The sequence below is a fragment of the Propithecus coquereli genome, unplaced genomic scaffold (genome assembly GCF_000956105.1).
Source record: "Propithecus coquereli isolate 6110/MARCELLA unplaced genomic scaffold, Pcoq_1.0 Scaffold85, whole genome shotgun sequence".
NCBI classification, from domain to species: domain Eukaryota; kingdom Metazoa; phylum Chordata; class Mammalia; order Primates; family Indriidae; genus Propithecus; species Propithecus coquereli.
In genome coordinates this window covers 1233382-1259190 of record NW_012154729.1, presented here as the reverse complement: position 1 = coordinate 1259190, position 25809 = coordinate 1233382, and the positions used below count along the sequence as shown (strand labels likewise).

Here is a 25809-nt window from a genome sequence, read left to right as displayed (position 1 = left end):
ATTCCTTGCTAATTTCAGACTAATCAAATCCCAATTCCAGGCTAATTAACCCTTCTAACTCGCCTTCAAAGTTCTCCCCAAACTATGCCTAAACTACATCAACTCCAATCTCCTTTCTCAAAACAATATTTCTCCACTACAATCTAAAACAGTTCACATTTCCATGCATAGTAGTTCACATTTGCAAATGCAAAGGCTGCTGCTTCTTAGAATTTATTTCATCTGTGCCAACCTGTGTTCACAATTAGGTTACTCTTGGTCCTTTTGGAATTCATACGAAAAGATGTAACATTTATAGAGCCACTTACAATCACTGTTCCCTTCACCCTTTCTTTAGCCAGAAACAACTACTTGATTCATATACCTCTAAAGCACTAGTTCTCAACCAGAAGCAATTTCGCCTTCCAGGGGACACTTAGCAATGTCTAGAGATTTTTTTTGGCATCTGGTGGGTATAGGCCAGGGATGCTGCAATCCTACAGTACAAAGAACAGCCCCACCCTATCCCCAATAAAGAATAATCTGGCCCCAATGTCAATAGTGCCATGGTTGAGAAATCCTGCTCAAAAGCTTCTTCACTCATAGTCTAAGACCTATAAATAGCTCAACAATCAAATAAAATCTGCCTTTGGATCAAGCTCACTCTCTCTTCCGCTCTCTGACCTCCTGCGTTCCCAAGCACTTTGTCTGCCTCGACCATCAAGACTTTGATTGCCTTTTTCCCAGCAATGCTATGATACTCTGATCCTCAGATCCTTAGCTCCCTCCTGACATCTGACACCTAAGACACTGTAGCCTCTGTGCAGTTCCGAAACTCCCCAGGCTTGTTTCTCACCATGGAAAATGAGGGGACTTTAATCCCTTGTTTTCTGGACTTGAATCCTTACACAGTCTGGTCTCCAACCCAACCTGACTAATCTTAATCACCTATTGCTCCCCAGACCCCAGGGTGACAATATGGTTTGACACTGCACATCAGAGCAGCCTTTAAAAGGCCTTCTGCTGTCTAACTTTGGAGTCCCAGCATTCCATCTCTTCCTCCTGCAGTCACCTAAGGGACTGGTGCCTGTGTCTAGAACAACAAGTCACAGGTTTTATGAGCTCATTATATGGTCACCGGAGGAATACACGAACCAATAACCTGCAGGCTTGAATTGCAAGGAACATACATTGAGATTGACTGAATTCTGGATCTTAAGAGTTCTTTTATTCTGTCACCAAAATATTTATTGAAGTACAGTACCAGGAAAGGGGAGAAGGGGGAGATTAAAAAAAAAAAAGGTTTCTACCCTTAAATAGCTTACAGCTTAGTATATAAATCAGATAGGTGAATAAATAATTTGTAGTTAGACTAATTACAATCAGATTATTCCTATTACAGTACTTTAAAAGATTTTTTTTAAAAGAAAGAAAATATTTCCTCAGAATTGACAGAATTAACAGTCTCAAAATAAAACTATGTTGGATGAATGAATGAGCAAATGAGCAAGCAGATGGATAAACCAAACAAGTAAAGTTGTGTTTTTTTGGGTCTTAGGCAAGGTGGCACATCATGTAAATGAGAGTTTTATTATTCTACTACGTCTCCTTTCCTTTCATCTTCCTTAAATGTCATTCTCACTATAAATGCTAATTGGTTTAGCATACAGAACAAATTAATCTGTGTAGTAGAATAATTCTACAACACAATCTATGCCGAAAAATCTTTGCTTCTCAGTTTTGAAGATAACGAAGTCTCTAAACAGATGTAGCCCACCAGTCTGTGCACAGACCAGGACTGACACTGGGCTAAAATACACCAGACAGCCTTTCCAGATGTTTACAGCCAGCGTCTGATTGGTCAGTGCTTATGCCTTATCAGTTGTTAAAAGTTTTAGTTTCACCCTTGATTGATATATTCTCTCAATTTCAGAGCAGCAGGCAGGATTCCCAAGAAAAGATATCATAACTATATTACATTCACTGTACCTCTTAAAAGTATGAAAATGCCAATTGCCAAAAGAGCCAGCACAAAGTATCCACCTGGTTGGGCTGATGATTTATTCATACTGAGCTGCACTGAAGTGTCAGATGCTACAACTAAGATTATGGCCATTGCTCGGAAGATAGAGTCATACAGAGCTGGGTTTGAAACCAAGCTCCATCACATACTAAGTGATCATGAGGGAGATGTTCCACCTCTTCCATGCCAAAAGTGTATGGGACTTTAATAAAATGCAATTAGAAAAAATAATATTTACTTTAGAGGTTTGTTGCGAGAATTGATAAGAAGATGATATATCTGTAGAGACTAGCATATACTAGTTGCTCAATGAATACTAGCTTTTCCTTTTATTCAAGCTTTTAAACAAATTTTTTTCTGACAACAATGCCCCTTAGAAATTTGCCAAGACTTTGAGTCAGGCAATCCTAAATTCCAAATCTAATTCTGTTGCTTACATACTTATTTAGTACTTACTTGGTCAAAGTATTAAACTTCTCTGGGTCTTACCATCCTGTATAGCACATGTATGGCAATGAGCACAGTGCCTAGCACATATGAAGTGCTCTCATAAATTATATTTAATTATTCTCATGACTGAGGTTGCTAACCAAAGCTATCTTTTAGTCCAAATCATGTATCATTAGCATGTGCCCTGTTCTGCATTGATTTACTCATTTATCTATTAAACAAATAATTTTCTGAAAGCCTTATATGTTCTAGGCATGAAATAATAACACTTATACGGCACTTTAAAAGATAACTAAGACAAGGTTTCAGGCCTGAATGGACTCAGGTCTAGTGGGAAGGCAAACATGCACACAAATAATTACAAAGCAGTGTTGTAAGTGCTAAAAACAGAAGTATGTACAAGATGCCAGGGAAGCACCAAAGATAGAGATGAGGCGAAGCTTCCCAGAAGAGATGATTATGCCAGAGTTGCGTCTGGGAAGATGAGCCGGGCTTCACTGAGCACGCAAGGGAACGACGGGTATTCCAGTGGGAGCAACAGTGGGAAGCCCGTGATGCCTGCTGGCAACGCCAAGTGCAGGAATCAGGTCTGGTTGGAGGATGCTTTTGAAAAGAAAGGCTGTTGAAAAAATGAGGCAGGTAGGAAGCAGCCAGATCCCAAAAGGCCTCAAGTGATATGCCAAAGACTTTGGACTTTATTTGTTAAGCAATGGAGGACCACTGATACATTTCTAAGTCAAAGAATGACATGCTTTAGAACTACTCCTACCATGGCAGGGGAGGGAATGGGCTGGGAGGACTGCCATTGGAAGTGGTAAAGGAAAGGGTCAAGCACTGCTCTAGGGTTTCTAGCTTGGATTAATGGCGCATGATGGTTCCCTAACACAAGCGACAGAGCAGAACGTAGGAACAGATAATGAATGTTTTGCATTTCATACCTCCATTAAAGAGGAGATATTCAACAGGACATTGGTAATAACATGTCTAGGATACAGGGGAGAGGAATGAATGGGAGATACAGGTTTAAGATAGATTTTTGAGAGTAAAAATTTTTTAAAGCCAAGGAACATGCTTTTTAAAAGAAATGTAATTCATAGACTTCTCTCCTAACTTCAAATGAAAAGATTACAAATTAAAAACCTTAAATGACTAGTACACGTATATTAAAATTTACCACTAAAAAATAAGGAAAGATGTCAACGTATTTAATGAAGACAATAAACTCTTACCAAAGAAAATTTATATTCACTTAGAGTTGATATTCATTTGTCTATTACTTTTCTTAAGCAATCTACTAGCTAATAATATAAGGACATTTTCCTTACCTATAAAATTAATATATTTCCAGACTAATATTTTCATGGCAAAAGAAAAAAATACAACACACTTCATCTTCTGAATAAACAACTGTGTTTAATTTCCTGAGTAAACATTAGTCATACTCGACACTGAACAGAGTCCAAATTCACTGAAGGAGTTAAGAAAATTTCTGAAATCCCAAGAGCGATATACCTCACCCAGAGAATCTAGTCAAGAGCTTATTATAAAGGACTAAAAGTCAATGTCATACCAAAATTTTAAATAACATCATGCATCCTTCTATTTAATAAATTATTTCGAAATCAGGTCACAATTGACAGACACACTATCTTGGGCAGACGGGAGAGAGTAGATAAGCAGGGAAAATTTCCTTTTCTCTACTGAAGCATGTCCACCAACTGTCATATCTGGAAAACAGCCAAAAAGAGCACTTTATTTGCAAAAAGAACAGAAGAGATTTATAATATGAGTAAAATGTGTTGTGCATAAATGTGCAATGTAGAGGATTCTTTTAAGACTCATATTTACGGGATATTTAGAAATAACGTTTCAAAGAGATAGATTAAAAGCGCAAGTTCATTTTTGTAAGAAGCTCTAAAAGCCAAAGGTGGAAACCCTTAAATCCCTGGAGGTCAGCTTTACCCTTTTCTTCCAGGCTGTGACCACCTACCCAGGGTAAGGTTTTCTTGTTCACTTCCAAGACAGATAATCTGGCCTCACTGGTATTTAAATGAATTAGCCCCGTAAATTACCTTGAGAAAACCATGGCCAAATCATGTCCTTTTCTTTTAACCTTGCTTTCCTTATGTTCCCTAACCTCTTGTTTCCTCTTACTCACAGAGCATTTTCTAGTTTCCTGGCCACGGGGTTTACCAGCGAACGCTGACACAGCTGAGTTGCTGAGGGAAAACAGCTGAACTATTAAGGAAGGAAATCAGAGGGAAAAGAGGCAAGGAACCTAGAAATGTTAACAGCTAGAGGGGAAACAGGAAAACCTTGGACTGTGTTTGAATCTGTATAAACCTATAACTCTAAATTAATGTTCTCAGTTCAGGTTGGGATTCATAGTCAACGAAGGGTCTGCAAGAGTTCTCTAAATGGGCTTCTCACTGATCTAAAATAAATACATATTAAAAAATAATCATGGTGGAGTCTGGATAATGTTCACAGCCAATAACCAGGGGAAAGAGAAGGGTAGGCATTCATTTTGAGTGACTTTACTACTGGAAACTCCCTGGCAGTTATAACACTGCTACTAACACCATCGTCACCTTAGATGAGGTGTCCAGCTGCATCACACAGTACTTTGGTTCTTTAAAGAAGTGAGGTAAAGTGTAACAGAAAGGACGTGGGGAAGGGAAGGTAAAGAAAGACATCTGGTTTGGGTGTGTTCCCTCAAGTTCACAAAGTCCTTGAGGTAATAAATGTTTTTCCACATGCCCCTTTTATGAGATTTTTGTCCCCTTTATCATCCCAGGCCCAAGGCAGGGCTCAAGGAGACCCAGCAGCCCCAAATTTCTGCTACAAGATCCTGTCCCCCCAACCCTTGCTGATTTAGTTTCTGATCTTTCCAAGGCCTGGCAGTTCAACATTTCCTTGTCCTATGAGAGACTTCTATAGTCTTATAAATTCCCATTTCCCTTTAGAGAATAAGTGAGCAAGACTTCCAAGGAAGGCCATATTAGACACAGACCTTGTACCCTTTTCTTCAACTCCTTTTCATCAGAGAAATGATGGTAATAATACGGATCAGACAGCTGAGATCTGTCAATCTCCAGACTCCAGAATTTTGGAGGGATTTTGAAGGGTAATAGGGAACAGACAGGACAGGGACTTGGTATGGTCCCTTGTTCTGCTGATGACTGTAACAAAATGCAAAGTTCAAGAACCATTTCTTTGGAAGCCCAAGGACTCCAGGGAAATAGAAAGCCAAGGTACAAATACTATGAAATACTATGAAGAGGTCATATGTTATCAGAAGTGATGATAAGAAAACAAGAAGGTAAGAAATGAGTAGGAATCATGATCTTTTTAGATCCCGAGATGTCATCTTGCACATTAAATATGTCATTTTTTAAATCCAGGCCTGTTACCTTCTTAGGAAATAAAACTAAAATTCTGATCACATTTCCATCAAGCTTGTTTTCCCAAACCTAGTGAAGGAGAGGATCAACTGATGATACTGCCTGCTGTTTATTTTTTCTTAAATTTGTCATGAAAAGCTGAATGGTCTTTTAAAGTGCAGAATATAACTGCAATGAATTATTTTTGCAATGCTCCCAACTAATTCCCATTTTTTGCAAATAATGATGGTATTTTTCAGCGATAGCAAATGCTTACTAAAGAGCTTCCTGGAAGTTTCTTCACTTAGATTTGTTTCTAGGAATTATAGATTGCTGGTAGTAATTTAGTCTGGGAAATCCTCAGTATGAATTACTTACTGTCCTGCTTCATTTGGAGTAATAATCGTTTTTATAAGACCTGTGCAGATTTGCCATAGTTTAAAATATACTTGGTCAATTTCCTGACATAGTATTTTTGTGACATTTTAAAAATCATAGTGGGGATATCATATAACAAAAGAAAACCTACTTGCTGAAATCCTTCTCTCTATCAAATTCTGCAAACTCAACTTCCTCAGTGAATGACAGTTACTATCTCAGTGCTTTTATAACTCTTTTTCTGCATTATCATCACCTTACTAAAATTCTTGAGAATGCACTTCACTGACAATTATGATAAAAAAAAAGATCTCCAGCTAAATAGAGCAAAAATATATAAAGATTTTCCATCTCTCAACCTGGAGGCCCATGACATGTCCACAACAATATACAATGAAAGAAAAAACTCATAAAAAAATACAAAGTACTGACCAGCCTATCAAATTATCATCAACTCTCCTCCAAAATGCAAGGAGAAACAGTATCCAGGAGAACTGCCACACAATACTCAAGTTTTGGTCATAATCTCCATGTTATCTAAAATTCTTAATTGCCCATAGCCTGATTTTCTTCCAACACAAGGAATAGACAATGCTGACTTGGAAAGATATATCATCATCATCATCATCATCATCATCACCATCATAGATAAAAAGAAGAGCATTAGGTATTCTCCTCCTTTACTTCCTCTTCCACTCCCTATTCCTCTTTTCCTTCCTCCTCATTTCCTGTCTCTTCCTGAACAATTCAGTCCCTAAGCCATTAAGTAGGACAGAGAAAGTCAGACAACCACACCAGAGGGAAGAGGAAAGCCGCAGTGGCCTACGGTGGAATGACAGAGCCCAAGCCAAGGTGGAAGGATGTCCATAGTGGGGGCAGCCTAGTGAGGGGTATCACAGCCTGAGAGGGCATCCCCAGAAAGGGCTGGCATTATATGAGAGGGTTAGAGCCTAAGTAGGGTGAAGAGCATGTCCATGTGGTGGTGGCAGAGGAGAACATCTCAGTGTGGGGTGTCAGAGTCCAGATAGGATGAGAGGACATCCATATGCAAGTGTGACCCAGTTCAGGGCATTAGAGCCCAAAAAGGACAAAAAAGGTATCCCTCTGGAGAGGGGAACCAGTTAGGGAGTCCGAGCCTGAAAAGGGTGAGGAGGTATCTGTGCAGAACAGCCTAGTGTGGGGTGACAGACCCTGAGGGGTAAGGAGGACATTAACAGAGGGGACGGATGGCAGTGAAGAGGAGGTCTGGTTACACACAGGGGGATTTATCAAGTAAGTATATGTACAAAGAAAACAGAAGACAGGTGGGAGAAGGATGAAGGAAGTTACAAATATAGGAAGAGAGAAACTGGAATGAATCCTGCCCGTGGAGTTGGACTAGACTTACAGGTATCATTGTAAACTCACAGTCTTCAGTAAACATAGACAGAGATGTAAATGTGTGTATTATATAATATATATGTATTCAGTGAAAATATATTTTGGTGAAATATATATATATATATTTTCACCCTCTGGCTTAGAGGCTCTGGGAAAGGTGACACTCCCAAAGCCATGTTTGGGAGAGGTGATACTCCAAAAGCCTGGTACCCAAATTATAGCTTAAATGGTAATTTTCCAAGAAAAGCAACCAAGCCACTTGGGACAAATGGCTGATTCCAGGACTAAGGCAGAAAAAGATGAGTCCTGGAACATTTTATGATACCAAAAGCAAGGAAATGCTCAAAGAATGATTCAAATAAGCCCACCTAAAAGGGCTCCTACTAAGTCTAGGATAATTTAAGCACCAAAATTAATAATGACAGTAATGTATTATAAACTATGCAATAAAATAGTAAACCAGAGTCCGCACCAACATAATAAATGAACAAAAGAAAGTTTGATGAGGAATGGTATATTTACATAGTTTAAATGTACCTCCCACAAAATAGTTATTACAAAAAAAAGAGTAATTGTATAAATGGAAGCTTGACAGCCACCGTCATAAGCAAGTGATTAAAGTGAACATTGTCAGCAATGGGACAAATCAAATCACATGTCACCTGATGGGATGCAATGAAAAGAACATATCATCCCTCTGTGATATTCCTGCCAAAGATGCATAACCTTAATCCAATCAAGAGAAAAACATCAAGTAAACCCAAATTGAAGGACATTTTACAAAATAACTGGCTTAAGTCTTCAAAAATTGTCAAGGTCATAAAAGTCAAAGACAGACAGAAATTTTTCCATACTGAAGAAATCTAAGGAGATAAGACAACTAAATGCAATGTGAGATTTTGAACTGGATCCCAATGAAGGCCATTATTGGGACAATTGGCAAAACTTGAATGGAGTCTGAGGAACGGATGGTTGTAATGTGGCAAAGCCAATTTTCTGATTTTGGTGATTGTACTGTGGTTATGTAGGAGAATGTCCTTGGTTGTAGGAAATATAAATAAAAGTATTCTGGGGTGATCAGGTCAGCAACTTACTCTCAAATCATTCAGGGGAAAAAAGTTCTTTGAATTATACTTCCAGCTTTTCCATAATATGTGATTATTTCAAACTAAATTTTAAATTTAAATAGAAAAATATTTGAGAGTATATAGTTCTACCTCCAACCATTAAAGAATTACTTAAATTTGACTCATAGTTAGATTTAGATCATACATTGATGTGTAGTGGGAGATGAGAGCCAAATGTTGACACCAGACTGATCAAAAGTTAAATTTGTACATTTCTGTGCTGTAGTAAAATCAGATACTACTATATATAGTTATCTATTATCTCACATCAGTGATTTTCGTTAGAGCCTAGAGAAAAGAGTCTATTTTCTGTCCTCCAAAGCACCATCATGATGTTGAATACATAGTACACAGCCTCAAAGTATTTGTGAATTAAAAGTCTTTGAAAAAAGAGAAAATATATTTATTATTTTTTTTATTTCTGCATATTACAGGGGTACAAATGTTTAGGTTACATATATTGCCTTTGCCCCAATCGACTCAGAGCTTCAAGCACGTCCATCCCCCAGACAGTGCACACTACACCCATCCCTTGCCACCCACCTGACACCTGATGAATGTTACTACTATATGTGCACTTAAGTGTTGGTCAGTTAAGTCAGTTAATACCAATTTGATGGTGAGTACATGTGGTGCTTGTTTTTCCACTCTTGTGATTCTTCACTTAGAATAGAGCTCCAGCTCTATCCAGTATAATACAAGAGGTGCTAGATTACCATTGTTTTTGTGGCTGAGTAGAACTCCATAGTATACATATACCACATTTTATTAATCCACTCATGTATTGATGGGCACTTGGAAATATTAATGACAGATTTATTAGGAACCCATTAACCTCATGGATTATAGCATAGCATGTACAACCTCACTGGAATACAATCATTTTCTCTTCAAATTATCTTGGTGAGGAATATAGAAGATGCAAAAAAAAAATGCTAAATCTTTGGTGACCAGTCCCACTCCAAAAAGTAGGTAGAAAAAAGCAATCTCCTACCTCTGGTATCAGAGGAAGACTGGCCATATATTATCGACCCCAATGGCTTGTCTTGGTGCCTATAGTTACATCATTAAAGATTTAGGTTAAGACAATGCACCTAAAGAAATGACCCGTTACAGTGCAGATATCCCAGAGTTTTCCATTCAAATAAAGATACTCATGAAATTTATAATTATGATTTATAATTATGAATATTTAATATTTAAATGATTTCTTACACTGCCATTAATGTCTTAGTAATAATTAAAAAAATAAGAATTTAATCCCTCCCATGTGAGAAGCACTCCGCTAGATATTTTACATACATTACCTTTAATTCTTACACCTCCACGAGATAGATATTATCATTCCCTCTTTATCAATAAGGAGACTGAAGCCCAAAGAAGTTAAACAACTGAACTAGGGCCAAATGCCCATTCAAACTCAAGATTTGGACTTTTTCCATTACATTCTGCTACTTCTTCCACTTACATCATTTACCGCTCTGAAAAATGGAGATCTATGGCATGAGGGAATAAAATGCAAGAAAGAGAGAAAACTTCTTGATGGTGCAGAGTAAAACTGAATGGGAGTTCTGGGTTTCAGGTAAAAGAAGCCTAAAAATGCCTCAGGAACAAGAAAGGAGGGAAGGCTCAGCAAATGGGGAAAGGAACACAGAAAGAGGGATGAGAAAGTTTTAAGGAAAAACCACCTGGTTCCCCAGTTTTTCTACAGAGCCTAACGCTACCATTGACAAAGTTCCTGAGTTAATCATGAGTTCAGTTAAAACTATGGACTCAGACATATTGGCTTGAAAGAGATGGATCATAAAGTTCATCGAATGAGGACTCTGTGAACACTATATCTTCCTTCTTTGTGTGAGAGGGAAGAGATGGGCAAAAGTGAACCCCACCCACATGGGATGGACAAGTTATTAAAATACTTTTGAAGACAACTTAAGTTAGACAATATCAAGCACCCAAAAAATCTTGGGTAAAACAATACCACAGTGTTAAAGTGAAAATGACTGACAAAGAAATATGCTTGGAACATCTTTAGCTAATTTATCTTTACACTCAATTCAGTTTACTGTTCATGTGCTATTTGTTAAGAAACAAATTTAAAGCAAAATAGTGCCTATAATGTGAAACTGTATGATAAGCACCAACAAAAATAATTGCAAACGATGCAGGAACCAAAAAATGTTATCATATAATTTTGTAGAAAATGTACTTTCTATTTACATACTGGAAATATATTGGTATTTTCATATTTTAACAAAGGATATGCATGGATCCCTATGGAATTAGGAAGCAATAGAGCACAACAGAAAGATATCTCGGGTCAGAAATGGCTGAATCTGAATCTTGGTTCTGTTACTTAACTAGCTTGGGCAGGTTATTCAATTGTTCTGATCTTTTAGCCCATAAATTAAAATGGTATTAGTGATAAAGATCCCGCAAAACTGTTGTGAAGATTGGACATAAAGCAGGTAAAGCAGTTAGCATATCTGGGACACTAATAGTACTAGTGATTCCACTTCTAGAAGTGTACCCTAAGAATGTAATTGTATAGAAAAGGTGGTTTGTATGACAATGTTCATAACATAACTTATAATAATAATGAATAAATAAAAAATCATCCAAGTATCTAACATTAAGGGAATGGTAAAATAACAACAGTATATATACCAGATCAGTGGTTCTCAAACGTTAGCACACATAAGAATTATCTGAGGAAGTTCATAAAATGCATATTCCCAGGCCTTATGCTCAGGAATTCTTATAGTCAGAATACTCAAAAATACCCAGAAATCCTAGAGTGGGATCAAGAAATGCATATGTTTAACATACAACCATAGGTGTTTCCTCCTGATGGAGGAGGTCTATGAAAATTATGCATTTATCGGCCTAGGCAAGGAATTCTTGAAGAAGAACCCCAAAGCAATCACCGCAGCAACAAAAATAAGTAAGTGGGATCTAATCAAATTAAAAAGCTTCTGCACTGCCAAGGAAACTATCATTAGAGTGAATAGACAGCCCACAGAATGGAAAAAAATATTTGCTCTCCACATATCTGATAAAGGGTTGATAACCAGAATCTATCTAGAACTCAAAAAAATCAACAAGAAAAAATCAAACAACCCCATCAACAAATGGGCAAAGGAAATGAACAGAAACTTTTCAAAAGAAGACAGAATAATGGCCAGCAAACATATAAAAAAATGCTCAACATCTCTAATCATTAGAGAAATGTAAATCAAAACCACAATGAGATAAGACTGGCCACTATCAAAAAATCACAAAACAACAAATGCCGGCGAGGATGTAGAGAGTCAGGAACACTCTTACACTGCTGGTGGGACTGAAAATTAGTGCAGCCTCTGTGGAAAAGAATTTGGAGATACCTCAGAGAGCTAAAAATAGAAATACCATTCGATCCAGCAATAGCACTATTAGGCATCTACCCAAAAGAGCACAAAACATTCTACGATAAGGACATCTGCACCCGAATGTTTATGGCAGCACAATTCACTATTGCAAGAATGTGGAAACAACCCAAGTGCCCGTCAATCCATGAGTGGATTATTAAAATTTGGTATATGTTTACAATGGAATATTACTCAATCATAAGAAACGACAGTGATCTAGCACCTCTTATACTTTCCTGGATTAAACTTAAGCCCGTTATCCAAAGTGAGGCACCACAAGCGCAGAAGAACAGGATCCACTTGTACTCGCCATCAAATTGGTACTAACTGATCAACACTAGGTTGATCACATGGGAGAAATACTCTCTAGGGGATGGGGGAGCAAATCTACAACTAAAGGACACGGGGAGCACTAAAGGGAGGGAAGGGCATGCCTTTAACCCGCACTTGGGTGAGGCAAAGACATAAAGTGTAACTATAATGTTTGTACCCTCACAATACCCTGGAATAATAATAAAAAAAATATGCATTAGGTGCAATACTATGATGCCATTAAAAATGATTATGAAGACTTTGTAATAACTGGAAAAGTTTATGATATACCTTTAAGTGAAAAATCCAGGATCCAAAATTGTATGCTTTATCTGATAAATACATTAAACATGTGAAGAAAAAAACTTGTTTGTAACAATGGGATTAGAAGTGAGTTTTTATCTTTTACTCAAATATTTGAAACACAGTCATGCTATTATCATAATGAATAACTAATACATTAAAAACTGAAAAAAAAATCAATAGAATTTCATGGCCTTCAGTATAAAATTCAAACTCCTTAGGGTAGCAAACAGTCCTTCAATCTCCATTGCTCATGCCCTTGCTCATGCTCCATACCAAACTACTTAAAATACCCCAAATTATATTCTACATTTTCACATACTGTTATTGAATATACTATTCCTTCTACCTGAAATGTACTTCTCCCAATTTGTCACTCTGGAAAATTTCTACTCATCCTACAACATTCAGGTATCACCTCTTCTCTGCAGTGTCCCCTGAGTCCTCCAGGTAGAATTAAGGGTGCCTCTTCTTGCTCCTGGCATTCCTATAGATTGCTTGGTACTTCTATAGCCGCATATATGACACTGGATTTTATCTACTTGTTTACATATCTGTCCCATTTTTCTACAAGTACTTGGGGTAGGTAGAGATGATCTTATTCAATTTTAGAATCCACGAGGTACTCAACAAATACTTGTTAAAATTATAAGTGATCATTCTTTGTTATCACTGTTCTTAGTTATCAGTTCCCTATAAAATTCTGACTCACTTGTTGGTTAGTTGGATAGTATTTGTCACTGATTAATAACTTTTGTCTAAGTATACCCTAATATATAGCATAAAATAAGCCAATGAAAAAACTTTTAAGAAATAGTTTAACCATTAACTTTTAAGAAATAGTTTAACCAAACCTTTAAGAAACAGTTTAACAATTAACAAATTCTTCACTTGCTCTGATTATGTCTTCGAAGTTTCTATCAACCTTTGGAATGACGGATCACTCTGGTCAACAGCCAAAGCAAGCCAACGGAAGTAACTCTGTTCCGGGCTACCACAAGTCTGGAGTTTACCAAGCCAAAGGACATCCCTGAATAATTCTTGCCACTTCCCCCAAACACACTCCCACTGACTCCCATGTCTCCACACTAGCAGTAAAATATCTACACAAAACATTGATACTTCTGTAAGTAAATTAGCAGTTTTTTAGTATATGCCAAGCCACTAGATACCATATTTAGCATGTTTATATGATACATAAGACATTTCAAATGCAGATTAGTAACTAGAGGTATCAAACAAGAACCCAAAGTGGCTAATAGTAATTCAGGTGGAAAAAAGAAAATGAAACTTAATGTGTAAGAATGCTAATTGGGATTCAACAATCAGAACTTCAAATCCCTCCCTTATAAAGTGAAACATAAGTTTCATGAATAACCTAGATACTGAAGCCAACTTGCAACATATAATTTTTTAAATAAAAATAAATGTTTTTAAAAAATCTGAATCTCAAACCATATTAGATATTGAAGCTCTTATATAATTTTATTCCACATCTCTGTCACCTGTGATTATATAATAAATCTATACAGGCATATTCCAATTTATTGCACTTTGCTCTATTGTACTTCACAGATATTATACTTTTTACGAATTGAAGGTTTGTGGCAACTGTGTGTCTATCAGCACCATTTTTTGAAAAGCGTGGGCTCAGTTCATGGCTCTATGTCACATTTTGGTAATTCTCACAATATTTCAAATTTTTCATTCTTATTATATCTGTTATAGTGATCTGTGATTAGCGATCTTGATGCTACTATTGTAATTGTTTTGGGGTGCCACAAACCACACTTACAAAACTTAATCCATAAATGCTGGTGTGTATTCTGACCACTCTACCAACTGGCCGTTCTCCCATTTCTCTCCCTCTCCTTGGGCCTCCCTATTCCCTGAGACACCACAATATTGAAATTAGGACAGTTAATAACCCTACAGTGGCCTCCAAGTGTTCAAGTGAAAGGAAGAGTCACACATCTCTCACTTTACATTGAAAGCTAGAAATGATTAAGCTTAGTGAGGACAGCATGTCAAAAGTCAAGACAGGCCAAAAGCTAGGCCTTTTGTGCCAAAGAGTTAGCCAATTTGTGAATGCAAAAGAAAAGTTCTTGAAGGAAATCAAAAGTGCTACTCGAGTGAACACAAGAATGTTAAGAGAGGGGAATTGTCTTATTGCTGCTTTGAAGAAAATTTTAGTGGTCTGGATAGAAGATCAAACCAGCTATATGACATTGTCTTATGCCAAGGCCTAATCCAGAGCAAGACTCTAACTCTTTCCAACTGTATGAAGGCTGAGAGAGAGGTGAGGAAGCTGCAGAAGAAAAGTCTGAAGCTAGCAGAGGTTGATGAGGTTTAAGGAAAGAAGCCACCTCCATAACATAAAAGTGCATCATGCAAGTGTTGATGCAGAAGCTGCAGCAAGTTTTCCAGAAGATCTACCTAAGATAATGGATGAAGGTAGCTCCACTAACCAACAGATTTTCAATGTAAATGAAACCACTTTCTATTGGAAGAAGATGCCACTGAAGATGTTCATAGCTAAGAGGGGAGAAGTCAATGCCTGGCTTCAAAGCTTCAAAGGACAGGCTGACTCTCTTTTCAGGAGCTAATGAAGCTGGTGACTTTCGGCTGCTCCTTTGCCATTCCAAAAACCCGAGGGCCCTTAAGAATTATGCTAAATCTACTCTGTCTGTGCTCTATGAATGGAACCACAAAGCCTGGATGACAGCACATCTGTTCATAGCATGGTTCACTGAATAGTTTAAGCCCACTGTTGAGACCTACTACTCAGAAAAAAAAGATTCCTTTCAAAATATTACTGCTCATTGACAATGCACCTAATAATCCAAGAGCTCTGATAGAAATGTACAGGAGATTAATGTTTTCATGTCTGCTAACCCAATACCCATTCTGAAGCCCATGGAACAAGGAATAATTTTGACTTTCAAGTCTTATTATTTAAGAAATGCATTTTGAAAGGCTATAGCTGCCACAGACAGTGATTCCTCTGATCAATCTGGGCAAAGTAAGTTGAAAACCTTCTGGGAAGGATCCACCATTCTAGATGTCATTAAGAACATCTGGGAGGAGGTTACATAGCAACATTAATAGAAGTTTGAAAGAAGCTTATTCCAACCCTCATGGATGACTGAGGGTTTTAAGACTTCAGTGAAGGAAGGAACTGCAGATGTGATGGAAACAGCAAGAGAACTAGAATTAAAAGTGGAGCCTGAAGATGTGACTGAATGGCTGCAATCTCACGATAAAACTTGAATGAATGAGTTGCTTCTTACGGATGAGCAAAGACAGGAGTTTCTTGAGATAGAATATACTGCTGGGGAAGAACTATAAACATTGTTGAAATGATAACAAAGGATTTAGAAGATGACATAAACTTAGTTGATAAAGCAGTGGTAGTGTTTGAGAGGACTGACTCCAATCTTGGAAAAAAGTTCTATTGTGGGTCAAATACTATCAAACAGCATCACATGACACAGAGAAATCTTCCATGAAAGGAAGAGTCCATTGATGCTGCAGACTTCACTGTTGTCTTGTTTTAAGAATTGCTACAGTCACCCCAACCTTCAGCAATCACCATCCTCATCAGTCAGCAGCCTTCAACATCAAGGCAAGACTCTCCACCAGCAAAAAGATTACAACTCGCTGAAGGCTCAAATGATTGTTGGCATTTTTTAGCAATAAAGTATTCTTTTATTATGTACATTGTTTCATTAGACACAATGTTATTGCACACTGAACAGACTACAGTATAGTGTAAATATAACTTTTATATGCACTAGGAAACCAAAAATGTTGTGTCACTCACTTTATTGTGGTGGTCTGCAACTGAATAATCCACTGAGATACCTCTGAGGTATACCTGTACCTCTAAGAAATAACTTCTGATATAGGCAAATAATATACTATATAATTTTATCTAAAATGGGTGTATACAAACCAATAAAAAGTTATAGGAACTAAATAAGTAGCAAAAAGTTAAGGCTTTTCTATCACTAGCCATATACTACCTCATTTCTCATGTTTCAAATCCAATCCCTTTCCCCTCTGCCTTTAAGAAAGTATGACTAGAGCTAGGCACAGTGGCAAGCACCTGTAGTCCCAGCTACTCCGGGGGCTGAGACAGGAGGATCACTTGAGCCCAGGACTTCAAGATCAACCTGGGCGAAGGAAGGAAGGAAGGAAGGAAAGATTAATTGCCATCTTTATCCAACCCCTCCTTACAAACCTGGCATATTCTACTCCATTAGTTCTACCAAAAGACCTCCACAGCTTTACTGTTTTGACCTAACATTGTGTTGCCTATTTAAATGAAAATATTAAAGGAGCTTCCTCTTCATAAAAGCTTTACCAATCAATTACAATTTCACAATGAATTAACTGTCAGCTTCCACAAATAGTTTGTGGTGGTCGGGTAAAGTTAGGAAAGATAGAAGGGCAGTGGATGTATGAGATTAGGGGAGAAATTAACACTGAGGTAGCCAAGAATCTAGAGATGATAAAAGCAAACTCTGTAAACGCCTCAACTTTGAAGGTCCAATATTTATTCTTCATAATCTACGTAACCCATTCCAGCTCTACACCTCACACAAAATCTGCTTCCCCTTAGGAGAAGAAAAGCTGGCACAAAAACTAGAGATAGTATGAACTTGTAGTAATTAGAGAAGAGAAGAGGCTTTTTTCCAGAGAAAGAGATCTGGGCAGAGAAAGTTAAAGGAATGTCATGTGTGGAACACAAATATCAAGCAGGTAGCAAGAAATGAAGTTGTCAGTTTATGCCCACATCTATCAGTTAAGATTTGATCCAATTTGATCAAAGAATGGTAACAAGTCTAAGCAGTTTGTTTCAGCTCACTTAACTAGAATAAACCACTTTAAATAAAGCTACTCTCATAACATAAAAGAATCCAAATAACCCTGCAGCATAACCAAATCAAAGTTCTATTTTATAGCTAGATCCATGAAGATCTGCCATTTAATAAGAAAACACTATTCACAAGAAATAGATACAGAGACAAACACTCTTGGGACACACTACAGTAGTAGAAGAAGCTGAGTGTCTTGGTCCATTTTGTGTTGCTATAACAGAATACCTAAGACTGGATAATATACAAACAATATAAATTTATTTGGCTCATAGTTCTAGAGACTGCAAAGTCCAAGAGCATGGTGCCGTCATCTGCTTGGCATTTGGCAAGGACCTTCTTGTTGTGTCTTCCCACGGTGGAAAGCAGAAGGGCAGGCAAGCGTGCAGGACAGAGAGGAAATTGGGCCAAATTCAGCCTTTTGTCAGAGCCTCCCATGATAACTACCCCACTCCTGCAACAAAAGCATTAATCCGCTCATGAGGCCAGAGCCCTCATGACCTAATCACCTCTTAAACATCCCACCTCTTAACACTACCACAATGACAAATTTCAACATGCGTTTTAGAGGCAACATTCAAACCACAGCACTGTGGAAAACAAAATTTATCCTTTGACCATATTTTTTGATCCATCCTCAAAAATTAATTTCAAGCCTCACCCAGATTTAACACACATGTAAAATTCACTTGCTATCCTACTGATGCAAAAGAAGAAAATTGGACTCCAAGAAGAGTTTCTAGATCTGGATTACGCAAGAAAATGCACTGGGTTTTCAACAGGCATTGTGCCTCTGCCTACCTACAGGGTTTATATGACCATGTCATTACATACATGAGAAAAAACTGGAACAAGAATGAGTCTTCTGTGTAAATTCCTGCTTTTTCAAATAAAAAATATTCTTTTATATCACCATATGATGAGTAATCAAAACATCACATTTCAATTAACTAAAACCATTCTGCAATATGTTCAAAATGGAAACCAAAACTACACTAAAATGCATTAAATCTTAAATACCTCAGGTTCCATAGGTTGACATTAGTCTTTTCTAACTCTTGATTTGCATTATAGTCAGCTTCCATTTGTAGTTAAATTGTCAGGAATAATGTTCTATAATAGGCTCCTTGAAAGAATTTTCCAAAATTACCTCAAATGTGTAATTAGGTAAATTATTTCAGTATATAACTGAACTAATCAAATTGTTTACTGTCACCTGAAAGGTTAAATTGCTAAAGTCAGTAGAGGCACTGCTAAATGTTACAACCTTCTGCCTTAATGTCAGTGAAGACTTGCTCCACTCTGCGTCAACTGTAAGAAATCACTGAGACACACAAGAAATTGTGCAATGTAACAATGGACAGGTTGAGTAGTAGTCACTGGCTGATTGTCCTAGTTCACTGCTACACATCCTCCTCAGTGTTTTGAAGAGGGAGCTGAAAACCCCATTTAGTGGAGAAAGAGGTCAATACCAAAATTCCCTCTCCTCTCTCCATACTCCCCACCATGCAGCTGGCACCGTTCACTCTGGCAGACACAGCTCCCTGAACATAATGGCGCAATCACCACTTCAAACATCATTACTATCTAAAATAGATAACCCACTTGCAACTTGACTATTTTTATAGATATAACATTTTCATGGGGCTTAACTGCTCTATTTGTGATTTATTCCATTTAACCAATGCAGTTTCCTTGAAAGTGAGTTTCTTGTATCAGAGTCCCAATGACCACAATATCCCAAATACTTGTGAAAGTACAATGCTTCCTAGTTGCCTTTTATCTCCTTGTACCCATTACCAAAACCTTCGTGAGCTGAATCCTGAATCTGAAAAATTATAAGCTCTCTGGTTTTTATGTCTTTGGTGACCAGATGATTATTTTCCCTCACTTCTTATTGATCTCTTTTTTCACATGGGGATCTTAAGAACTGGATTTTTTATGTCTGACAAGAATTTACTAAATACACTTTATATAGTACTGAACTCTTTGAGGCATTAAAAAAAATCAAGTAAATTTGAGACATTAATAAACTGTTATTGCTTTATTAAAATATAAATAATTCTCAATGCCAGCCTCAGTAAAAAATAATTTAATGCACAATTCAGATGGAAATTATTTTTGTTTAGAATAAAACAAAGGAAGAGATTTTTAAAAGATTTTGCAGCTGTCTCATGAAAGATATAAGTTAAATAAAATAACATTTCGTCTATCAACTGGAGGAAGAAAAAGAAGGCGGCAACTCAATTTGAGTGCTCTGATGAGCTCAGATTTCTTTAAGGATGTGAGGGGGCAGTGAGGGGTCTACCTGTAAATGAACATGAAAGAGAAATATATACTTGTCCAGAAAAAATGTTAATGTCTCTTTTAGCTAAGTCTGAAAAAAAGAAGCAAGGTATGATAGCTCACTAATTTAACCTTAAGCTCTGACAGAGTAAAACTGTGGATAGTTTTAGATCACATGAGAAGGTTCTGTGATATCTAACAATGCCAAGGACCTGATTCTTCCTAAATTCTATTATAATATTTTTGCTTCTATCTTCCTTACTGAGAAACATTTTCAAACTAGAAAGGATAAGCAAATAATTTCAGGAGATTATTGAAGCTGCAAACAGAGATCATAAGGGACACTTAGCTGCTTTAAATGAGCGTAAGTATGCAGACCTGGAAGAATTAGATGCAAGAGTGTAGAAAAAATTTTCATCAACACTAGAAATTACCAATGGCTCATGACCAGAAACAAGCTGTAAGAAAGCGAGTTGGGTGGAATTTATAGACTTATTACTAAAGGGACAGATAGATCAAAGGAATGCCATAAACATAAACGAAGCATAAATTTAGAAAGGTGATAGATGAAATATCTCACAATGTTCTCACAGGTATAGCTAACTGATAGTTCTTTTATGTGGCTTCGATGTTGATAGAAATAGGATTGCTAATTTTAAATTTATACCAAGCTAAACAGAGGTTCTTTAGGGATGTATCATTGTGTGTTGAATTCCAGTTACAGAAAACACGTTTATTATATCTTCAGATGATGCAGAGAAGTTAATATGCTGAAACATGGACTCCAGAGTCAGAAAGACCTAGGCAGATTATAAATACAGGTTAAAATAAATAAGATGAAATGTAATGGGAATAATTTAAGTTTAGCCAAGACTTTTACATATGCCAGATAGGGGAATCAGGGCTTTACAGGTCATTGAAAAAAAAAAAAAATACCTGAAAGTTTTAATTGACTATATGCTCAATGTGAGCCAACTCTATTACAGGGCTCAGAAAATCCTGACCTGTAGGTAAGTCTCAGATCAATAATAAGGAGATAATAATTTCATTGTATCATGTTTTAATAGCAGCTATTAATATTTTAATTATATAGTATCTGTTCATGGTAGAACACTAGAAAATGCAAATAAGGAAAAAGAAAATAAAGCCCACCTACAACTCCACCACCCAAAGATGAATACTATCTTCATTTTGGTGTTTTATCATTCCAGACTTCTTCATGCACACTATAAATGTTCATACATATTTTTCTTACACAAAGAGGATCATACTATAAATGCTGTTTTTGTAACCTGTTGTTGTTTTATTTTATATTCAACAGTATATCAAGCCCCAGTATGTTCTAATGTGGTCAAGCAACATCTAGTGTATTTTGTTCATTTCTGTAATAGTTGCCATATTTTATTAATAAGACGGTCATTGCAAAATTTGAGCATATGCAAAGAAGGAAAAAGAGGGTAGTGAAAAGTATGAAAACTTAAGTTCTTAACACCTATGCTCCATAGCCACATAAAAGGCTAATGGAAATTATAGCTTTTACATGAAAAAAAGATTAATAAGAAAATAATATAGCTAAATACGTACACCTGAAGAACTGTCCTGGCAGATGAATTAGACTACTTTATATTGACTCATATAGCCAATCTAGTACCAATGGCTGGAAGTTACAGAGAGGTAGATTTTAGCTCAATAAAAAGAGAATTTTTTAATTAATGACAGCTGTCAAAAAATGGAAGGGATAAAGTCATTGGAGGGTTGAACAGGGCAGGAATAACTAACTGGTAAAGGGTGCTACAGAGAGGAAATTCCTGCACTAGGTAAGAAGTTGAATGAAAGGCCCCTTTCTATTTGAAGATTCTATAATTCTAATGAAAAACTTACTAAGGAAATTTACTCCCAGTACATATGAAGGAAATCTTTAGTAATTAAGGCCTTAAGAACTAGAGTCAAGTGCTTTACAGCTGCATGAGAAATAATAACACTAATGATGAACACCTATATGCTAAACGCCTTGCATTTCATTGCTTTATACCTCATTGAATCCTTACAACAATGCCATATGATAGGTGCTATTACTATTTCCATTCTATAGAAAAGGATAGTGAGACTTAGAGAGGTTTTATATTTATTCGAGGGCATTCTTTTGCTGAAAATTGCAGTGTCACCCAAGCACACCTAATTCCCCATCACATAGCTACTGCTCACTTAGTAGATAATAAGTAATCAAAATCATCTTCAGAAAAGTTCCTATCTAGCAAACCCTCAAAGGGCAGTCATGAGATTCTTTAAATTAGAAAAAAAAATACCAAAATTTAAAGATTTTTTTAATTAAATTATTATTTATAGCAAAAAATATTCAGATTGGACTATCTAAATTGGCCATGTACCTTAAACTTTTGTGAATAAAATAGATTCAATGAATAAGACTTAAGATGTGGTAAAGAAAATTTGAATAACAGAATTTCAAATCTTTGCCATCACTAATTATGTGACTTTAGGCAAGTTCTTAAATCTTCCTATCTCTTGAGTTCATCATCTGTGAGATAAGGATGGCACTCTTAAGGCTGATGGCACTCTTAAGCAGTGAATGAGATGATATTAATACATGCAAGCAGTTAGCACAAGGTCTGACACCCTTATTATACAACACAAGTAATAAAGCAAGTGGGAAAAACATGCCAAACCTATTCCATAATTCATTCGAAAATATTAAAAAATTTCGAAGTATCATTATGTTTGATGGAGGGGGCACATTTTCCATTACCCTGTAAACAAACGTGTGATGACAATCATTTGTGCAATAAAGTGACAACTAAATAAAATGTGCCTTCTTAGGAATTTCATTTTATGCAAAGTATCACCCAAAGAATGCAATTTCAACCCTCATGTTCTTCAAAGACGCTGTTTATTCAGCATGAGATATATGCAAGTTTAAAGGTTATTGGTTTTGTGATTTTTACAACTTGGTTCAAACTACTCTAATGAACATATGTTTTTTTAGTTTTATTGTTTTCTATGTGAATTTTTGTTGTAGGGCTACTACTGCTACCTCCAACAAAACCAGCAAAAGAGAAAACCTCTTGTTCAAGATGTATGTTGTGGGTCACAATTTTGATACTTTATCTAGTGTTTACTAACATCAAATATTTGGTATTCTATTCCTAAAATTTGACATCTATTCTTTTTTTAAAAATGACACAACTGGGAAAGGAGTATTTAAAAGATGTTTGCCTTTGAGTTCTGTCACAAAGATAGTCTTTTTAAAATATGATTTATCCCAATAAAATTAACTGAAGTGCTCGCTATTCTCAAAGAATTCTTTACTGTTTCTCAAAAAAAAATAGTTTATTTTGAGAAACCACTTTCAGCATATAGATTTCTAGTCATAATCATTTTTATAACTGATGGATCCACTGGCAAATATTTTTATTTTACTTGTAACTTAAAACTGTAACTAGGCCAGGCACAGTGGCTCATGCCTGTAATGCTAGCACTCTGGGAGGCTGAGGTGGGAGGATTGCTTAAGCTCAGGAGTTCAAGACCAGCCTGAACAAGAGTGAGACCCCATCTCTACTAAAAATAGAAAAATTAGCCAGGCGTCGTGGCGCATGCCTGTAGTCCCAGCTACTCAGGAGGTTGAGGCAGGAGGATCGCTTGAGCTCAGCAGTTTGAGGTTCCAGTGGGCAAGGCTGATGCCACGGCAATCTAGCCCGGAGCGACAGAGAAAAAAAAAACCTGTAACTAGACAAATTACTTTCATATAAATTGTCTGACTAAGGGCAATTATCAGAGCTGTAATCTGAAATATGCACACATTGTCCATTTGTGTTTAAAAGTGAAAATTATTTAACGAAGGAGTAGACACAAGAGTCATCTTCTCTAAGACCTACCGGAAGAATGTCTCATAAATATTCATTGTTCGGAAGTGAACTATCATTCCAATAAAATGTCACTCTCAATGAGTATACATGATAACATATGAGGCTTTTTTAAATCCCATCAACTGTTTTCTAACTAAATTTATTTCACTGTAATAGGGACTTTTCATTTTCCCTATTAGCCAGTACTGTAATTAATTACATTGTCTGACCACTACAACCTATGAGAACTTCTACAAAGAACACAATGTCATCACCCAAAAGTTTGCATTAAGCACTTGTCAAAGGTAGCACAGAAAGTTTTTAAAAACAAAAAAAAATCACTTGGAGTTTTAAATTTTTTTACAAGTACAGTTGGGTCGTCTAAGAGATGTTTTAAGATGAAGATATGAATGATGATTGATGCCTCCAAAAATATCCAGGATACATTGAATGGCCACGATTTTAGAAACTAAAGAGCTTTCCTTGAATTTTATCTAGTGAATACTCTTCAGGCTTTTTCCCTCCCAGTTGATTTCATTTGTCCATCAATTCAACTTTTAATAGTTTCTCAAATATGCAAATCAACCCTGTTATTTCTAAGGTACTGCCTGCTGAATAAAGACCTTGACATTTTTTAAAATGTCATGTTGGAAAGATTCTCCAAGCAATATTAGTCTCACCTGCAACATCTTCACATTCAAAGGCCTCTACTATATTCCATACACACTATCCCAATCCGGACCTGGCATCCTGCATCCTGAGATATAACAACCAAGTTTCACTCAGCTATGTCCAGATAACTGAAAGCGCTGCTGGGGGTGCCTAACCTGCCTCATCAAGTTTTACACACACCCTGTACTGATGACACCTCATCAAAAGGTTCACTTTCTTCATTTTGTGGGATCATAACCCACAGCACGGCAAATGCCTTCTGCAAGAGAAGGTAGCAGCAACCAAAGGCTGTCGCTTTTGCAGGGTAATTGCATGCACGCAACAGCTTCTCTGCCAATTTCATTTAAATAGGCAGAAAAAAAGGCTGGGTTTGAAGCTGCAAAATGTAATAAACATTGATGGAAAGCGGGTGGAACGCCGATTTTCTTCAAACACTAGTACATGTACAAGTTCTGCACCACAAGCTCAGGGAAAAGTATCTTACTGACGCATTGATGGAAGGCTATTTTAAAATTACTCAAAGAATCTAAGGCATCAGTCTGACTGGGAGGCTCATGCCTCCTCTCCATACACACAGTCTGTTTTCCTACCTAATTTAAGAATGAATCGCTGGCAGCCACCAGGTGCAATAACCGTGAGGAGGAGGACGTATATCCATCACAATGCATAACGAGGTGTGCCATCCCCGGAGCTGGTGCCCGACCTTACCTTAGCAGATTAGACAGGGGCAGGGGGCCGGATCCACCGCCCAGGATCCCTCCTTTCCTGCCAGACAGGAGTTTCTCCACCAAAGCCACATTTCCAGTGCGAGCAGCTTCCAGCAGCTCCTGGTCCTTCCCCATAGTCTCTCACCGACTTCCCCACAGAGTCCTTGCCCCCCTCGGGTCCTCCTCCCCGCCCACCCCTACTCCCCCAAATCCAGGGCCCTCCTCGCCCCACCCTAAAATAAAGCCAGAGCTTCAGCACGAAGAGATCCCCGCAGCCCCAAGCTGGGAGCACCACTCTCTCCTCCTCTCCGGGGCGCAGCTTTTACAATGGGGATCAGACCATGTCTTGGAAGAGGGGCTGGCCGAGCTGGGCGCCGCGACGCGCCCCCACAGCCACTCCCCTGAATTCGCGAGGCCTCGTTCCCGCGGGTGGGGCGTGAGGGGGTGGGGACTCGGGGGTGCTTTTGAGGAGCGGGAGGAGGAGGGTGCTGAGGACTGAGGAGGTCGCAGGAGGAGGAGGCAGAGCCCGTCCTCGCTGGAGCCGGAGCGCAGCGCACGACCGCGGCCCGCGCGCCCTCGCGCCCGGCCCGGGCTGGCCTCGGCTTCCGCGCCCGGCCGGCTCGGCGGTTACGCGGAGGCGGCGCCCGCGGCCCGCGGCGGGG

At 37.7% G+C, this 25809-nt stretch overlaps 1 protein-coding gene across 3 annotated transcripts in view; it reads right to left on the bottom strand.

The window, feature by feature from the left end:
• Window positions 1–25282, bottom strand: part of ANKS1B (ankyrin repeat and sterile alpha motif domain containing 1B) — a 1021409-nt gene extending 996127 nt beyond the window's left edge. For all 3 annotated transcript variants that reach the window (XM_012664020.1, XM_012664018.1, XM_012664019.1), the window contains exon 1: window positions 25149–25282. In XM_012664020.1, the coding sequence (XP_012519474.1) occupies window positions 25149–25282 (134 nt within the window). The remainder of the gene's footprint in view (window positions 1–25148) is intronic.
• Window positions 25283–25809: the final 527 nt, after the last annotated feature.